This window comes from Taeniopygia guttata, chromosome 26 (genome assembly GCF_048771995.1).
Source record: "Taeniopygia guttata chromosome 26, bTaeGut7.mat, whole genome shotgun sequence".
Lineage (NCBI taxonomy): Eukaryota > Metazoa > Chordata > Aves > Passeriformes > Estrildidae > Taeniopygia > Taeniopygia guttata.
The window spans coordinates 4,025,112-4,042,241 of record NC_133051.1 but is presented as its reverse complement, the minus strand read 5'-3'; the positions used below and the strand labels follow the sequence as shown (position 1 = coordinate 4,042,241).

The window sequence follows — 17,130 nt, the reverse complement described above, 5'->3', positions numbered from 1 at the left end:
AAACAGTTCCATTCTCCTGACTTCCCCTCCAGGAGCTTCCTGTGCAGCTGCTCCTGGAAGTGGCAGCCTTTTGCTGACCTCCAGGTCCAGGAACTGATGGCTGGAATCATCTTGGAATCTTCCAGGGCACTAAAAATGCCTAAGAAAGGAAAGATCCTTTCCCTGTCTGGTGCCACCTGGTTGCTGAGCCTGTGTGGGCTTTGCTGGGATCAGGGAGCGTGTCTCACTCCCATCCCTGCTCTCCTCCACAAGCACAGGGGAGTGCCAGAGGGGGACAGATTCAGGAAACTGTTTCCCAAGGGGATGCAGAACCAGAGTTTGCACCCCAGCAAGCTGCAAAAAATCCGTCAGAGATGAGCAGGTGAGGGGACAGCCAAACTCCAGCTGGGATGTGGGGTCCTGCTGGGACTCTGAGCACAGAGCAGCAACCAGACAGAGCATTCAGGGTGGGGTCAGGCTGCAGGGCCTACACATGGACCACCCTTGGCCTTTCAGGGTGTAAACAGCATCCCCTGGAGCCTTTGAATTGTTTGTCACAAGCTCCTGGGCCTTCCTGGGCCTCTGTACTGCCCTGGCATAGAAACATGCAGGAAAAGGGAAAAGCAGCTTTGCAGCCCTGCAGCCACACTTTCTGTGTCGGAATCTGTGGGTATTGGTGATTCCGAGATTGTAGAAAGTCTCTGTCTGTCAGCCCCGCTGCCAAAGAAGAAGCCATAATTCATCTGTGCTGGTTTCAAGGTTGTTTATTCTGTTTATCTCTAACATGTTCTGCTGCCCTGCCGCAGCTCTGTCCTGCAGGGCAGCGTGTGGGGCTCTGCCCTCAGTGGGATGGTACAAACATTAAATACCACAAACTACCTGTGCTGGATTTACAATAACGTGCCAATATCTGTCACCTACGTTGGACAGTGTGTCCCCAGCCTGAACCAAAAGAAAAATGCCAACACCACAGTGAAACATGGAGGGCATGAAGAAGGAGAAAAAGGACAAGGCACACCCAATTTCCACCATCTTGTCCCCTTTGGACCCCTTATCTAGAATCCTAAAATTTTACTTTTGCACCCATGTCACACTTAATTATTACTTCTATCAAACACTCAGAGCTTGTAATTCATCCTGTAAGATTGAAAACTTTTCCATGGACAGAGATCACAGACAGTGTCTCTCGGGGCTCTGTACAGGGGGGTTCCCGACCCCCTGCCAGGGTGCAAGGCCCACCAGGGCAGCCAGAGGGAAGGCCTGGATTCCCACATCTCTGTAGGCTGCTCTGGGATTTTTTGGGCTCAGAGGGACATGTGTGAGGGTACAGAGGGTGTGTGGGACGTCAGGGAAGGGCGGCAGTGCCTCTGCTCCTGCACTGCTTTGGCCTCTTTGCTTCTCAGAGCTCTCCCTTCACAGGGAGCCAGACTCCCACCTGTCTTCCAGCTGTGCTGGGAGTGTTTCCCCAACACCTCTGTGGCCTTTCCCGTGCAGTTTGGGGCTGTGCATCTGTCTGCACCCTGAGCAGGACTGTTGTGTTGGGTTCCCATGGGAGCCATTGCCAGAGTCTCTCCTCACTCCCTTGCTCTGCAATTTGTTATGAGAGACTCATAATCTCAGCCTGGGTTTGGTTGGAAGGGACCTCAAAGCCTGTCTTGTCCCACCTGTCCTGCCAGAGACACCTTCCACCATGCCAGGTTACACAAAGCCCCAATCACCCTGGCCTTTGACACTTCCAGGGATCCAGGGGCAGCCACAGCTGCTCTGGGCACCCAGTGCCAGGGCCCATATTGTACAACAATTCTTGCTGAAGTCTTACAAACTCCTTTTTATCTGTGGAAAAGCTGCAGTAAGGCCTCCCTGGAGCCTCCTCTTCTCCACATGAACACCCCCAGCTCTCCCAGCCTGGCTCCAGAGCAGAGGGGCTCCAGCTCTCAGAGCAGCTCTGTGGCCTCCTCTGGGCTCGCTCCAGCTGCTCCAGCTCCTTCCTGTGCTGGAGCCCCAGGGCTGGAGGCAGCTCTGCAGGTGGGGTCTCACCTGAGCACAGGGGCAGAATCCCCCCTGCCCTGCTGCCCACGCTGGGGGATCAGCCCAGCACAGGGGGGCTCTGGGCTGCCCAAGCACGGGGCCGGGGCACGTTGAGCTTCTCATCCACCAACACCCCCGTGTCCTTCTCCCCAGTGCTGCTCTCTGTCCATTCTCCGATCTTGCAACGTCTCTTTTAATTTAGAGGAAAACGTTCAGCAGAACCAAGGCGCCGAAACATCTGGGAAGTGCTCCAGGCGCCTGGGAACCAGCCTGGGGCTTTTACGGCTCGGGAGGATCCTTCCCCGGGTTGGGATGGGGCTCCCGGGCAGCGTCAGGCGGTGCCGGGCGCGGTCGGGGCCGCTCGGGCCGGGCCAGCCCCGTGACATCAGTGTCACCGCCCCGCGACCCGCCCTGCCCCGGCGCGACAAAAGCGCCGAGCGGCCGCCGGCCCCGGCACGGCTCCGGCAGCGGCACCGAGCCCCGCACTGACCGCATCTGACACCGACCCCCACCCCGGCGCCGGCACCGCCCGCGGATTTGACACCGACCCCGACACCGTCCCCGGCCCGGCCGCAGGTGGGTGCGGGGCGGAGGCGGCCCCCGGGTCCCGCCGAGCGCAGCGGAGCCGCCTCCCGTGCCGTGCCCGGGGCTGCCGCTGCCCGGAACCTCCATCCCTCCCTCCATCCCCTGGGGGTGCCTCCATCCCTCCCTCCATCCCCCGGGGGTGCCTCCATCCCTCTCCATCCCCTGGGGGTGCCTCCATCCCTCTCCATCCCTCCCTCCATCCCCTGGGGGTGCCTCCATCCCTCCCTCCATCCCCTGGGGGTGCCTCCATCCCTCTCCATCCCTCCCTCCATCCCCTGGGGGTGCCTCCATCCCTCTCCATCCCTCTCCATCCCTCTGGGGGTGCGGGCGCAGCGGGGCTGGAGCAGGAGCGGTGGCACCCCCAGAGGCGGCTCCCGCTGCCGGAGCAGCCGCGCACATGGCGGGATGCGGAAACCAACGCTCTTGCATCAGATCCACCGAACGCGGTAAAGCTCATTTCCAGGGAGCCTGGGGCGGCTCAGATGCGGGCTCAGGTCAGTTCGCAGAGGAGATTTGCACTGCTGTGCACCAGGCTGGACACAGACTCGAGGACAGCTCCAGGTGCTGCTTTCCAGCCTCAGCCCTCAACCCGTGGGATGGGGGTTCAGGAGCACTGGGCAAAAGCCACGGATTCTGCCAAGTCCCTGTATCAGATCTTCTGTCTGTCCCTGCATGAGAAGGGGCCAGTGCTAAAATAGTGTGAGGGGTGAGGCTGGCTTTGGACGCTGCTCCTCCTGGCTCTAGAGCTTGGGGAATGGTAAGAGGAGAAGCCCTGCAAGGAGCAACTGTGCTTATTCGGTCTGGTCCTGCTGGAGCAGAGGAGCCTGAGGTCAGAGCTCCCCTAACACTAACCCTAACCTGCAGCTTCCTCCCTGAGGGGCAGCGGAGGGACAGCTCTGATTTCTGCTCTCTGAGCAGGGACAGGACCCGAGAGAATGGCTGGAACTGTGCCAGGGGAGGGTCAGGCTGGACATCAGGGAAAGGTCCTTCCCCCAGAGGGTGCTGGCACTGCCCAGGCTCCCCAGGGAACGGGCACAGCCCCGAGGCTGCCAGAGCTCCAGGAGTGTTTGGACAGTGCTGCCAGGGATGCCCAGGGTGGGATTGTTGGGGTGTCTGTGCAGGTCAGGGTTTGGATGTGATCCTTGTGGATCAGTTCCAGCCCAGGATGTTCAGTTATTCTGCTGGGGGTGAGGCTGGCAAGGTGCAGTGGGCCCCGGGGAGGATTCCCAAGGAGCTCAGGGCTGTTGCTGCACAGACAGCTCAGGGCTGTGCTGCTCCAGGGGCTCATGGGCTCTGGGCCAGCCTCTGCTGTCCTCTGGATCAGGGGCTCTCCAGGCAGGATGGCAGTGCCTGAGAGCTGCCTGAGAGCATCTGAGCTCAGCTCCCTGCTCCTGGAAGGCAGAACCAAGTGGGGAGAATGCAACCACCTGAGGCATTTCAGGGCTTTGGGGAAGCTCAGTTGGGCTCAGTCCAGTGATGGATCTTGATCCCTGTGGGAGTCAGGAGTTTTTCTTAGCACCCCGGAAAATGCTGTTGCTTTTGTTCTGGATCAAGTTGGGATTTTTTTGGAGGACCCTGCTTCCAAGGAGACACAGTCTAAAGCTGCTCCAAGGGAAATATAGGTTGGATATTAGGAAAAGTTTTTTACTGAAAGAGTTGCCAGGTATTGGAATGGTCTGCCCAGGGAGGTGGTGGAGTTACCATCCCTGGATGTGTTTAAAAAGAGACTGGATGTGGCACTCAGTGCCAGGGGTTAGTTGGGGTGTTAGGGCATGGATTGCACTCCATGATCTTGAAGGTCTCTTCCCACCTGGTCATTCTGGGAATTCTTTGTAAGCCAAACACGGGAGCCGTGTGCGCAGGCAGAGGCCTGTGGCTGTGAGAGCGTGTCTGGCTGGTGGCTCAGCTGTGTGCTGGCCTCTCTCAGCCCCCTGCTCTGCACAGCCAACCTGAGGCTGCCTTGGTGGCAGAATGATCTAATTGCTCTTGGAGTCATAAGAGTAGATGAGCCACATGTGAGCATCACTCTTGAGCTCAGAGCCTCCTGACTTCCTTCCCTCCTATCCTAGCAAAGGCCTTAGAGGCATCTGATGTGATCCAGCTGCATCTCCTGGGGCAGTTCTGTGATTTGTTCCTGGTAATTCCCAGTGGTTTTCCATGTCTCTGGGATCACCCGCCTCAGGTCCCCACTCTCTTGCTCACCAGTTCAACATCACTGGCTCACGCATGACCTTCACTTATCCTTCTTTACATGTTGGTGGCCCAGAGTCCCTCACGTTACTGCTCCTCCCAGTTCATGACACAGTAGGGGACAAGGGGACAGTTCTAGCTTGCCCCTTGTAGAGCTATTCTCCCCTGTGCCCAGGGGTTGGGAAAGCTGCTGTGTGACAGTTCCTGTTGCCTGGGGCAGGGTCCCCCATGGGTCTGATTGCAGGTCCTGATGCTGAACCCCTGGTGCCATGTCCTGGGGCTTTCCCAGGGAAGTTCCCTGCTGTGTCCCTGGGAGCTGGTTCCTCTCTGCTCTGCCCATGTCTCATCTCTCTGGGTCCCTCTTGCTTCAAATTTCTGCCAATTTTATGGCCATGCCAGCTGCTCTCTAAACTGGAAGGCACTACTCAGACCCCAGGGTGTGGGGCTCCTGCTGTGGCTTTCTCCCCTTTGACTCTTCCCTTTGCCAGGGCATGGATTAATTCTGCCTGGACTGCTGTGAACAGGCTTAGGAGTGAATTTTTTGTAGTACTGATGGTGCTCTTCTGTCATTCACTTGTTTCAATGCTCTCATTTGGAAAAAAAGGAACTTTTTATATGGGTCAGTATGAGTCTGCTGTTCCTCAGTCATCTCCAAACACAAACTGATTGCTCTGCAATTAATTACTGTAGGATTTTAGTAGGGCACAGACACGGGAAGATTTTCCAGCTATTGCAGAAGGTGGGATGCTTGAGCTGACATCCTGTTGGCTGCAGGGATGTTCCTCAGAGTGACAGGTAGGACCTGCCCTGCCCTGAGTGCTCCCATGGCCATGGAGCTGCATCCACCCAGCCACAGGCGCTGATCCAGCTCCAGCAGTTCCCACCCAGCTGCTCTCAGGGTAGCAGGTGGAGGGTGTCAGCTCTGGGGCAGTGTCAGGAGCACACTGACCTTTCAGCCCACTCCAACAAGAAGATGACTGTTTCTGCTGTCTGATGGCTGCACCAGCTCACTGCTTCCCCTTACAGCCAGTGATGGCATCCCAAAGCACCAGTAGATACTGGTTTCATACTGGTTTATGCCTGGTTGTTCAGTGTAGCTTACACTGCCTCCCAGATGTGCAGCACAGCACCTCTGAAGCGTCCGTGAGTCTGAGCCCAGATTTTATAGAACCACAGACAGGTTTGGGTTGGAAGGGACCTTGAAGGTTACCCAGTGCCACCCCTACCATAGGCAGCAGCACCTTCCACTACCTCAGGTTGCTCCAAGCTCCATCCAAGCAGGTCTTTTCTGGAGAGCTGGACTGCTGCAACATCAAACTCTGGAATTGGGGTTAATCTCCAGCAAGTGTCAGCCTTGGGTGGTTCTGCACAAGCCTCCCCTGTGTCTGTGCTCCCCGCAGTGCAGCTGCTGCTAAAGGATGGGAGCTTGGTTTTGGGGGCCTCTTCCTTTTTCTGTAATGGATAATGGAGTGGCCCTGCTTGGCACTGAGAGGGGTGTTTGTAGGGCTCTGGATATGTTTGTTAGGAGTTGTGGAGCTGCAGGAGGAAGGAGAAAAATCTTGGGTTTTTTTGGCAGCCCCTTGCCTGTGCTCAGTGAGGTCATTGGCTGCAGGATTGTCACCTCCTGTTCCTTATTTTGCATGGGGCCAGAGTAACTTGGAGAAGTGTGGTCACCAAGTGTTGCAATTGGGCAAAATATGCAAAGTATTCTGAAAATAATGCTGAGGGGATTGTAAACACTCTGACATATCTTAAAGTGGCCATTACTTAGGGAATTGGGAGGATGGATCTGTCTGGAAGGCAGTTGTGAGGAGTTGGCTGATCTGGTCCAGGCACCTAGAGCAGGGTTTTCTTATTCCTCTTTTTGCTGTTGCTGAAAGCCTGTAGCACAAATTTGGTCTCTGCTTGGCCTGCTGGGCTCACAGCATGTGGGGGAGTGTGTTGTGGACTAACAGGGAATTCTCAGCAACTTAAATCTTATCTCAGGTTTTCTCTGTGTCCAGCTGTGAGCCCTCACATGCGTCCCCAGAACAAAGTAATTTCCATGGTCTCTTCCCTCAGAATCCATCCTGGTGTGTGCCAGGAGCTTTTGCTGGGATGTGGCTTTGCTGGGGCTGTATTTGGGGTTCATGGTGAGAGTCACCTGCTCAAGTCATCTGGCATAATTGAAACTGAGTGGAGGCACCTGAAGCCTTCCCATGGTGGATTGAGGAAAATCAGCAGCAGGAAAAGGGCTTGGACTCTTCTTGTGGCAAATGTCAAGTGAGCTTCACCCAGCAGCAGTTTTTCTCCTCCTTTACACTTCCAAGCAGCTCAGGGGAAGGTGTCCCCACTGCTAATCTCTTGGTTTGAGCAGGGTAGCCTTGATGTTCAGGGCAAACAAAGCCTCTTCCTTCACTGCTGCTGCTCTGAGGGGAACAAAATGTGCTGTGGAGGTAAAAGGGAGCAGCTGGTCCCAAACCATGGAGTGCAATTGTGGATGCTCTGGCTCTGAAGCAGGGAGGGCTGGCAAGAGGCTGCCCCCAAAACCAGGCCTGGGGAATCCCAGAGATGGGGTCTGCCAGCTGTGATGGCTGGAAAGGGATGGGGGACCTAGAGGAATCATAGCCAGTGATGTGTCATTCCTGCTGTGGGATCTGACACAGGGCTAGAGGGGCTGGTGGGCTCCCACGCCATGCAGGGCTCAGGGGGTGCTGCTGGATGTTTCTGCCCTCCAAGGAAACTCCTGAAGCAGGTCAGCCCCCTCCTGATGGAGGGGAATAAACAGGCACTGGAGAGAAACAGCCTGTGTCCTTGTAAGGCAATCCAAAGGCTGGACTGGAAGAATCAGGCTGAAAGGAGGGATTTGGCACAGTGGGAAGCCCAGCCTGCAGGGCCTTTGGAAAGGAGACTTTCCAGCTGCTGTGATTACACCCCAAGCACGGCTCCCAGCATCCCGGGAGCCAGCACAGCCTCTCCAGCCCCTGCTCCTGCCCTTCTCTGTCTGCCTGGCCTGCACTGAGACCCTCCAGGCATCTGGGAGCTGTGGCCAGGATAAAGTAGGGTCAGCAAGTCAGTTCTGACCCCTGTCCTGACCCCTGCCCTGGTAACCAGGCTGGGATGAGTTTCCCTTTTCCTGGCAAAATACTCCCACACAGGGAAGATCTTGAGTTCCCCTTTGCCTGGGAAGTGTAGGGATCTTGCTATGCCTGTGAGCCCTTTATGCTCCCCCATCTCTGTTTGATGTTTGTGCAACCCCCAGTCCTGCTGGGTTTAGCATCCACCTCCACAGCTGGGAAAGCCACTGGGGCTGGAGGCCCAGGGATGAGCTTCAGCTGCCCAGGTGACCCAGGATCTGCTGCAAGGGGGGGCTCCAAGGCTTCTGGTATGCCCTGGCAGACCAAGGTCTCTTCCTCATCTCCACACAACTGAGCTGAGAGGTGATGAGATCCTACACACATGGTGGGCTGGCGAATCTTGTACTCTGAAAATGGGGGTTGGTTTTGGAGACCTTGTCCTGCTGCTTTAGCTGTTCAGGGGTCAGGAAGCACATGGTGACTTCTGCTGCCTGTCCCCAGATGGGAGCAGGATGGGGAATTCCAGAGGTGTTGATGGGAGGAGGCCCCTGGAGACCTCTCAAGCTGCAGCTTGTGCCTATTGACCTTGCTTACATCATTGGTCCCTCCTAAAAGTGTTTTATTGTCTTTGTAGCAACTCCTGCTGTTTGATTCTCCTTAGATTGCTCTTGGCCATACTCAATTAGCATGGCTCCCTCAGAATCTCCTTGCAGGACTTTGTTGTGTGAATGTCTCAAGGTTTATGTTGACCTGGTCTTCACAAGTGTCAAGGCCCCTCTAGGCTGGCGCTCTGCTGCTCATGTAAGCAACTCACAGTATTTTGGAGTTATCTGCAAATCTAGGGGGCTCTTGATGGTGTCTCCTCAGACACAGTTTAGGAATTAGAAGAGAAATAGAGAGAAATAGAAGCATTTATAGCCTGCTGAGGAGCTGGATGGTGGCTTAGGCTGGTGCTCAGGTCTTTGCCCTGTGCTGTCTTGTTTTCAGATTCTCCAGGCTCCATGACTCTGCCTGCAGTCCTGGAGGAGACTGAGATACCAGAGTGCAGGAGTGTCTGGGAGGGGTTGGTCAGGCAGGAGCTGGTGGTGCTGTGGGACATGTGCCAGAGCCTGGGGCTTGGTGGTGTCAGGGGCCAGCTCCTGCCCTCGGGCAGCCCTGACTGTCCCCTGCCTTGCAGTGGCTGAGATGGAAAAGTTGGTCAGGGAGAAGCTGGGACTGTGTCCAGGCTGTGGCAGCTGTCAGTCCAGCCCCGAGGCTCAGTCACAGTCACCCTGGGCATGGCAGGGGTGGCAGGAGGGCTGTGACCTGAGGAGGTGCCTGGGTAACTCTGGGTGTTGCTCTCTCCCAGCATTGTGCTGCTTCCTCTCTTTTCCTGGCACTGACAGGAGCTGTGAGGTGCCATGGCTCCAGGACAGGGATTTCTGCTGCTTTGGCAGACAGGAGCAGTGGTCCCTGGGAGGCAGCTGGCACTGCTGGGTGCTGGGTCCCTGAGTTCTCATCATTCTGCAGTCTGTGCCCGCTGCAGACCCTGTGGGTGCTCTCTGCTGTGTGGATGTGGGAAAGTGCTGGAGCTCCAGGGCCTGCTCCAGCTGCCCCGTCCCGGCCCCGCAAGGCCCTGCCCTGTTCCTGACTGTGCTTTCCCCTGCAGGATGCCAAACTGGGGAGGAGGGAAGAAGTGTGGGGTGTGCCAGAAGGCCGTGTACTTCGCTGAGGAGGTGCAGTGTGAAGGCAACAGCTTCCACAAGTCCTGCTTCTTGTGCAGTGAGTACCACCCCCTCCCTGACCCCCTCTCTGCTCCCTGGGCAGGGGCTCCTCAGGATCTCAATCCCCCAGCGAGGCAGGAGCACAGAACCTCCCAGGACACATGGGCTGTCCAAGCTGTCGAGCTGACCTCACCTGGCACCGACACAAAGATCTAGTCCATCCCTACTCCAAGGAAAGGCCAGGCTGGGTGCTCTGCTCTGTGTCCAGAAGTTAAGGACTGGAGCATGAGACAGGGCCTCTCCCAGCAGTGGTAGCAGGAGGTGGCACATCCCATGCAATGCTCAGAGGTGGGGCTGGCTTAAGCCTTTTGAGTGTGGCTTTGCCACACTAAAAGGTGGTTGAGCCTGGGGAACTGGCATGGAATCTCCTCATGTCTGAGGGGCTGACGGGAAGGAGATGTGGTCCTGTCCTGGCCCTTGTGCTGATGGAAAGCCTCCTGAGAAGTGCAGAAGCATCACCCCCAGCCTGTCTGCAGATCCACTGTTACTGAGGGTGTCTCTGGTATATGTTTGGACCCAAGTGTCACCTCTGGGGAGGGGCAGCAGAGCAGGATCTGGCTGCAAGCGATCCAGTGCCGAGCTCCCTTCCTCTGTCCCCTCTGCAGGATCCTACAAATGGTGCTGGGATCCTGCTGCAAGTCCCCAGACACTCTTCCCTGCCTTTGGGGATCCCAGGGCTCCTTAAACCTGGGACGTCCAGAGGGGCTGCAAGACGTTTGATTCAAAAGATGAGCAGTGTCCTCAGCCTGTGTGGTTCCAGACTGCTGTCCTCTGTCCCTGGAGACTGTCACATATCACAACCAGTGATTCTCCTGTGCCTACAGGAGATGGGGCATGGAGCAGCCTGGTCCAGTGGAAGGTGTCCCTGCCCATGGCAGGGGGTAGGACAAGATGAGTTTTAGGTCCCTTCCCACCCAGACCTCTCTGGAATTCTGTGGACAGGAGCACACACGTTGCCTGTGTCTGCTGATGGCTCCTCAAGACATTGCCTCTGCCACAAAGCAGCAGAAGTGCATCTCCAGGGTGTCCTTGCAGCAGGGCCCCACTGACCTTTAATGTTTCCTCAGCTGGTCCCAGTGCCCTGGTCCCAGTCTCACCATCCCATCACAGCAGGGAGCACAGTTGGGATCTTTTCCATAGGGGCAGCAAGCAGAGGTGGGATCTGGAAACAAGACACACTCTGGAAGTGATCTCTTCCAGCAGGGAAACTCCAGTGCCCTCATGGGATGGTCCCTGCGATGGCCCAGTGTCCACCCAGCCTGGCTGCTGGATCCTTCTTGTCCAGCCTGCCTGGGGCTCAGCACCTACAGCTGGCTCCAGATGGGACGGGGGCGAGGGAGGCTCTGCTGAGTCTGTGCTCCCCGGGTGTCTCCAGGCTGCAAACTTGCTTTGGCTGGCAGGGCTCAGCAGGGGAGTTGTTGAGGCATTTCTTGGGCAGGACAAGGATGACTGGCTGGGTGTGTATGGCAGCTGCTCTGCAGAAGGAAATCCTGTTTGTTGTTTGGCCTCAGATAAGGAGGGTGGGGAATGTTGCCCTCACCCCTTGTGCACACAGCTGGTTTGCCAGAGAAAGCTGCTGCCATGGGATGCTGGCACCCAGAGAGCAGGGCAGGCCTCCAGGAGCCACAAAATGAGGCTAAAGGCATTCTTCCAGGTGGGAATACACGGCCGGAGTGGGGAAGAGGGTCCCACGTGTGTGTTCATGGCAGCAAGTGCCCAGGGAGTGGTCCTGGGCTCAAGGCTGCTGTCCCTGTGTTTTGCAGGCATTTGTTATGCCACTCCACATGTACCCAGCAGCTCTGCCTGTCCTGGCTGTGGCTCTCCAGTCAGGCTGTGGCTCGTGTGCCAGCCCGCCCTGCTGCCCACTGTTCCCAGTCCGTGCCACAGGCTGTGGGTGGTGCTCCTGAGTTCCTGCATTCCCAGCCTGTTCCCCCAGTGCTGCATTTGGGCCCCATCGGGGAACTTCAAACCATTATCTTTAGGGGAGAATAACAAATACTTCAACCAGATCTGCCAAAAACATCGTCTAAAAGGAGCCAAGCCTACCACAGTGCGTTAGAGCTCAGGGAGCAACTTGGTGATTGACTCCTGGCCATGATCCAGCTGCCTGGGTAGTGCAGCAGAAATGAGCTGGAATGAGTCCCATGGCCTTGGAAAGCAGAGGCCGCTCTTGTCTAATTGTTTTGCAGAACAGCTCAGCTGCTCTTAGAAAAACAAAGGGTCCTTAACTCCTGAGCGCAGTGCACTGGAATTTCTGCAATGCACAAACCTGGGGGCTGGGTAAGAAAATTTTTCTGTTGCCTCTCAAAACTCTGTGAGTACAGATGAGGGACTGTGAAAGGTTGGGGTGGAGCTCCAAATCCATCCAGATCCCACTGAGACCATTCACTGCTACCCCGGGACAAAGCTCACAACAAAACCCTTTGAAATGCCAGTGAAAGTGCCGAAATTCCTTCCTGATGGTCTGGCTGAGTGGTGTCACTCCAGGGCAATGCAGCGACCCCAGCAGCAGCCCAGCAGCTTGGCAGCTTTGGAGCCAGTTACCTGCTCTGGTTTCTCCCAGCTGGGATCCGTTCTCCATCCCCAGCTCCTGCTGTGGTGGGAGCATGTAGCCAGGAGAGGACTCTGCCAGAGCCTCCTTAGATGGCAGGAGATGCTTCTCTTTCCCCCTTCTTGTCCCAGCAGAGGCACACAGGGTTCTCCTGGCTGTATTTAGTCATGGAAGGGCTGCCTTCTGCCCCTGCTCAGTTTGTGCTGCTCCGAGGGGAGAACTCTGCTCTGTTTGCATTCCTGTGATATTGGGAAAGGCCAAGAAACTGCTCTGCTGGCCAGGAAGCTGCTGGAAGCCTCGACATTTAAGGCGTGGAAAGCAGGATGGGGAAGCTGTGGCAGCTGCAGCCAGATCTGTTTGGGGCTGGCTGCCAGCGCTGCAGACTCTGCCCAAGGAGGGGGATCCTGCACAGGGCACTGGGCATCACCCGGAGTTTGGGTGCTGGTGGCCTCCTGCCGGCTGGGAAGTGTCTCAGGAAGGGCTGGGAAGGAACAGGGCAGCTGTGAGCAGAGCTGGGACAAGAGCTGGTGCTTCCAGGACCTAAAGGGGGTTTATAAAAGAGAGGTAGAGTGGCTTTTTACACAGGCAGATAATGACTGGGCAAGGGGGGATGTTTTAAAACTGAAAGAGGAGCGATCTAGATTAGATATAAGGGAGAAAGTTAGATTAGATATAAGAAAGTGATTCCCATTCAGAGGGTGGTGGGGCATTGCTTCCCAGAGGAGCTGTGGCTGCTCCATCCTTGGAAGTGTTCAATACCAGGTTGGATAGGACTTGGAGCAGCCTGGGGTAGTGGGAAGTATCCATGGCAGAGGGTTACAATCAGATAATCCAAACTGAAGGTCCCTTCCATCCCAAACCAGTCTGTGACTCTATGGAAACCTAAAAATCACGGCCTGAGCCTAGCACCAAGCTCAAGCTCTGGGTGGGCTCAGCAGAGCCCCTGAGCCTGGCTGCCATCTCCTCCTGTCCCATCTTACATCCCACATTGATGTCCAGGGCTCAAACACCCGGCTGAGTTAGTGTTCCTCACCTGAGACCCCCCATGCACACCCCAAACCCAGGGCTGAGGTGTCACCTGAGCCTTTGAGCTCTGGAGAGGTGACTGTGCCCTTGCAGTGCCTCAGGTGTGGTGACGGCCACGGGGCTGCTCTTGGATGACTCTTGGCCCATCCAAACACCAGGAAAACCACATTTGTCCACATTTCTTTGCCCTGAGTGCTTCCTGCTGTGGATTTGCAGTAGACAAGGCGTGGAGCCAGGACATCCATCCCCAGGCCTGAGAATCCTGCAGTGATTCGTAGGGAAAATTCACCCCCATGGTTTAAGTGCAGCTGCAGAAGAGCAGAGGGTTAAGAGAGCTTTCCCTCCCTCGGTATGACCTTGTTGGCTTTGGTGGTTGCTTCCTTTTAAAGCCAGACACTGCTCTTGTTGTGATCCTTATCTGCCCGGTTTGCTCCCTGCAGGTGGGTGCTGGCGAGGCGTTCCCTGCTCTTTGAAAGCTGAGCTCTGCTGTCCCTGTGAGGGCTTGTTTTCCCCTGCTAATTAGCGAGCTCTGGCGGAGCAGGCTGATGTCACACCCTCCCCTCTGTTCTAGTGGTCTGTAAAAAGAATTTGGACAGCACCACTGTGGCGGTGCATGGTGAGGAGATCTACTGCAAGTCCTGCTACGGGAAGAAGTACGGCCCCAAGGGCTACGGCTACGGGCAGGGAGCAGGGACCCTGAGCACCGACAAGGGCGAGTCCCTGGGAATCAAATATGCAGAGTGAGTTTCAGCCTTGTTTTTGACACTGAGGCTGTGGGCACCTTCTCCCACACCTGTGGTGTGTGGCTGTGCAGCCTATGCTGAGCTCCCAGCAGTGTCCATGGGCTGCCTGGCCCCTCTGCCCCTCCAGGGAATCCCACTGAACTGTGTTTGGAGGGTGGGATGGGATGGGATGGGATGGGATGGGATGGGATGGGATGGGATGGGATGGGATGGGATGGGACATATCCCCATTGCCTGAGCACATTCTCCACCCTCTCCCAGCACACAGCCCCCAGGCTGAGCTTTCCATGGGGCTCATTGCTCCTGAACTTCACTTACAAATTGGGCTGGGATTTGGGATCCCATAGTTGTTCCCTGCTGCACCTTGCATCCCTGATCATGAGCTCTCTGCCACCCCCAGGGGCCAGCCCCACCGACCCCCCAACCCCAATGCAGCCAGGATGGCCCAGAAGGTGGGAGGAGCTGACGGGTGTCCCCGCTGTGGCCAGGCCGTGTACGCGGCCGAGAAGGTCATCGGAGCTGGGAAGGTAAGAGGGGCTGGTGGGAATGGGGCACGGGGATGGTGGGCACAGGGTGCTGCATGGCAGGGACACCTTCAGAGAGGGCCTGGGCTGGCCTTAGCCTGGGCTGGCCTTGGGTCCAATGGATTCACCTGGAAGCCTGGCACCAAAAGGAGATCTTGGCATGTCTGGAAGCCAGGTTGTCCAGGCTCCAGCACTCTCACAGACTTGTAGATGGGGGAGAAATACATTCTATATTAAATATTTACAGCCCTGCTCAGCAGAGGCCACAGTGGACATCCTGCTGTGGATATGCTGGAAGGTGAGTAGTGACATGTGCCATGGCCAGTGTCACTGTTAATTGAAAGGTGCCTCTTTCTCCTCTCTGTGCCACAGGCAGGGATGCTGTGGCCAGGATTTGGGGCAGGCAATGAATTCCAGTGGTCAGCATTGTCCACAGGTCAGGCAGGATGCTGGAGCTGTGGGCATAGGTTTGGTGAACATTCCTGGGGCTGTTCTGGCGGTGGCTGGGTCAGCTCAGGGTTTGGTGTGAAAGTCGCTGTCACAGCCCTGGCACTCCCTGTGCCCAGGTCACCCCTTCACCATGGTTCTTTGCACCCTGAGCTGTGACCTGGTCCCAGCCCAGCTCCTCTGCAAGGCCTGGGGACCCCTTCTCCCCTGCCAGCCCTGGAACCACAGATGAGGTCCCTGCCTGGAGCTGCCCTCCCCACAAGGTCAGGGACATGCAGAGCTTGTCAGGGGCACCAAGCCAGGCTGCTCGACTTTGTGCCATGGGGACAGGTGGCCATGCTGGGACGGCCTCACCAGTGATGAGGTGTCACTCCCTGACCTGGCTGGGCTCTGTCCTCCTGGGGCTTTGTGCTTGTCGTGTGTCCCCAGTACAAGGAGAGGGGTCAACAGAAAGGGCTCCTTGGCATCATCACCCCCCAGCTGGCTTGTGATGGACATGTTGATGGTCAGACCAGGGTCAGAAGCTGAATTTACCCTTAAAACCATGATCAGGGCTTCCAGGTCAGCTTCTGGCCCCAGTGTTTACAGAGAACCAAGGCTGGTGAAGCAATTACATTAAAGTTGACACAGAGAGGATTCCAGAGCATGTAGTTCATGTGCTAATGTTTGCTGGATGTCTCCATCCAGTACCTCCTCCTCCAGCCCATGAATTTCACATTTTCTTCCAAAAAAGGTTTCATGTTTTCCCAAGTGTTTGTTTAAATTCCTCAGTGAGCAGCTCTGGCTACTTAAGGTCTGCTTGAAGGCTGTGAGCTCATTTATCTCCAGGGGACTGCTGGAACCATGGGGGGTTATTTTTAAACACTGTCTGCTTTTGGCATTTTTCCTCTCCGTTTGCTGCCTTCCTTGGAGCTGTGGTTATGTGGGGCAGTTGTCCATCCCTGCTGCCACCCCAGCCGTGGGTCTCAGCTGGACAATGGGAGGGATTTATCTTGCTGTTAAGAGAGGGCAGTCCCCAAAGAGGGAGGGGCTGCTCCTTAGAAGTTATTGTTGAAATTACTGCACAAATGACTTCTTGGAGTGTCGGCAATAGGTCTCCAAAACCAGATCAGCACAGGAGCAGTGCCCACACTTGGTGTTTCCTCTCTGTATTTTCCCTGTGGGACTGGGAGTGCTTTCCAGGGAAAAGCTTTTATCCTGTTCAGAGCTCTTTGCCAGCCCCTTTGGATCAGAAGCAGGGCAGGGAGCCTGGTTGGTACCAGAGCCTGGCTGTCCTGCCCCTGGGGTCTGACCGGGCTCTGCTTCTGTCCCGCAGTCCTGGCACAAGTCCTGCTTCCGCTGTGCCAAGTGTGGCAAAAGCTTGGAGTCCACCACCCTGGCAGACAAAGATGGGGAGATCTACTGCAAAGGTGAGCCCTGCCTTCCCTGCTGGCTTGTCCTGGGCTCTGAGGGGCGGGGGTGAAAGGGACCCAGGGGCTTGGAGGTTGGGGAAGGGGTGGCCCAGCAGCTGCTTTCAGGGAAGGACTGAGCCAGCCACAGAGCTGGAGAATTTTCTGCTGAGCCAGGGCCTCTGTTTGCCCAACAAATCTGGCAAACCTTGTCCTGTCCAGGCAGGGTGTGCCCCTTGGGGAGGTCCTGCTCCTGTGCCAGCCTCACCTGTGTCTCCCTTCCGTCCTCTGCAGGTTGTTACGCCAAGAACTTCGGTCCCAAGGGCTTTGGCTTTGGGCAGGGCGCCGGGGCACTGATCCACTCCCAGTGAGCCCCAGGGCCGACCCTGCACTGGCCCGGGGCTCGTCCTGCGCTGCCCGCGCGCCCCACGCCGCAGCAAGTGCCCCACTGGCACCCCAGCCACCGCTGCTTCGCAGCACCCGCCCCTCCTGCCCTGCCCTGCCCTGCCCTGCCCTGCCCTGCCCTGCCCCGGCGCTCCCCAGAGCTGGGGGCATCCCAGCGTTGTCCCTGGGGGCTCCTGCCGGGGCGGGTGGCACAGGGGGGCCGCTCCCTCCCACTGCAGAGGGGTCCCGGTGCCCAAGCCCTGCTCTGCATTGCCCGCCCCGCGTGCTCAGCCGTGACACCGAGCAAGCAATAAAAGATCAGAGACATCAGAGCTCGCCCGGCCCGGCCCTGCCACTGACTCCTGTCTGGGGCTGAGGACTGTGTGCCCAGAGCTGGAGAAGTGTTTGCAGTCCTGGCTTGAAATTAAAGCCCAATGGCAGGAATGTGTCGGTGCAGTTTGACACG

The 17,130-nt window shown here is 56.8% G+C and overlaps 1 protein-coding gene across 1 annotated transcript; it reads left to right on the top strand.

Moving 5' to 3' along the window:
• Positions 1-2,444: 2,444 nt before the first annotated feature.
• On the top strand, positions 2,445-17,108 carry CSRP1 (cysteine and glycine rich protein 1). The gene is made up of 6 exons (XM_030291973.4): positions 2,445-2,583; positions 9,487-9,599; positions 13,750-13,918; positions 14,322-14,448; positions 16,208-16,301; positions 16,575-17,108. The coding sequence occupies exons 2-6, from the start codon at positions 9,488-9,490 to the stop codon at positions 16,649-16,651; spliced, it is 579 nt and encodes a 192-aa protein (XP_030147833.1). The 5' UTR covers positions 2,445-2,583; position 9,487; the 3' UTR covers positions 16,652-17,108.
• Positions 17,109-17,130: the final 22 nt, after the last annotated feature.

What these genes read in the sequence shown, in the direction of transcription:
- CSRP1 (XM_030291973.4), top strand. Translation starts at nt 9,488, where the DNA reads ATGCCAAACTGGGGAGGAGGGAAGAAGTGTGGGGTGTGCCAGAAGGCC. An exon ending in AGGTCATCGGAGCTGGGAAG is followed by an intron (nt 14,449 to 16,207) that starts GTAAGAGGGGCT and finishes TCTGTCCCGCAG; the next exon opens with TCCTGGCACAAGTCCTGCTT. An exon ending in TGGGGAGATCTACTGCAAAG is followed by an intron (nt 16,302 to 16,574) that starts GTGAGCCCTGCC and finishes CGTCCTCTGCAG; the next exon opens with GTTGTTACGCCAAGAACTTC.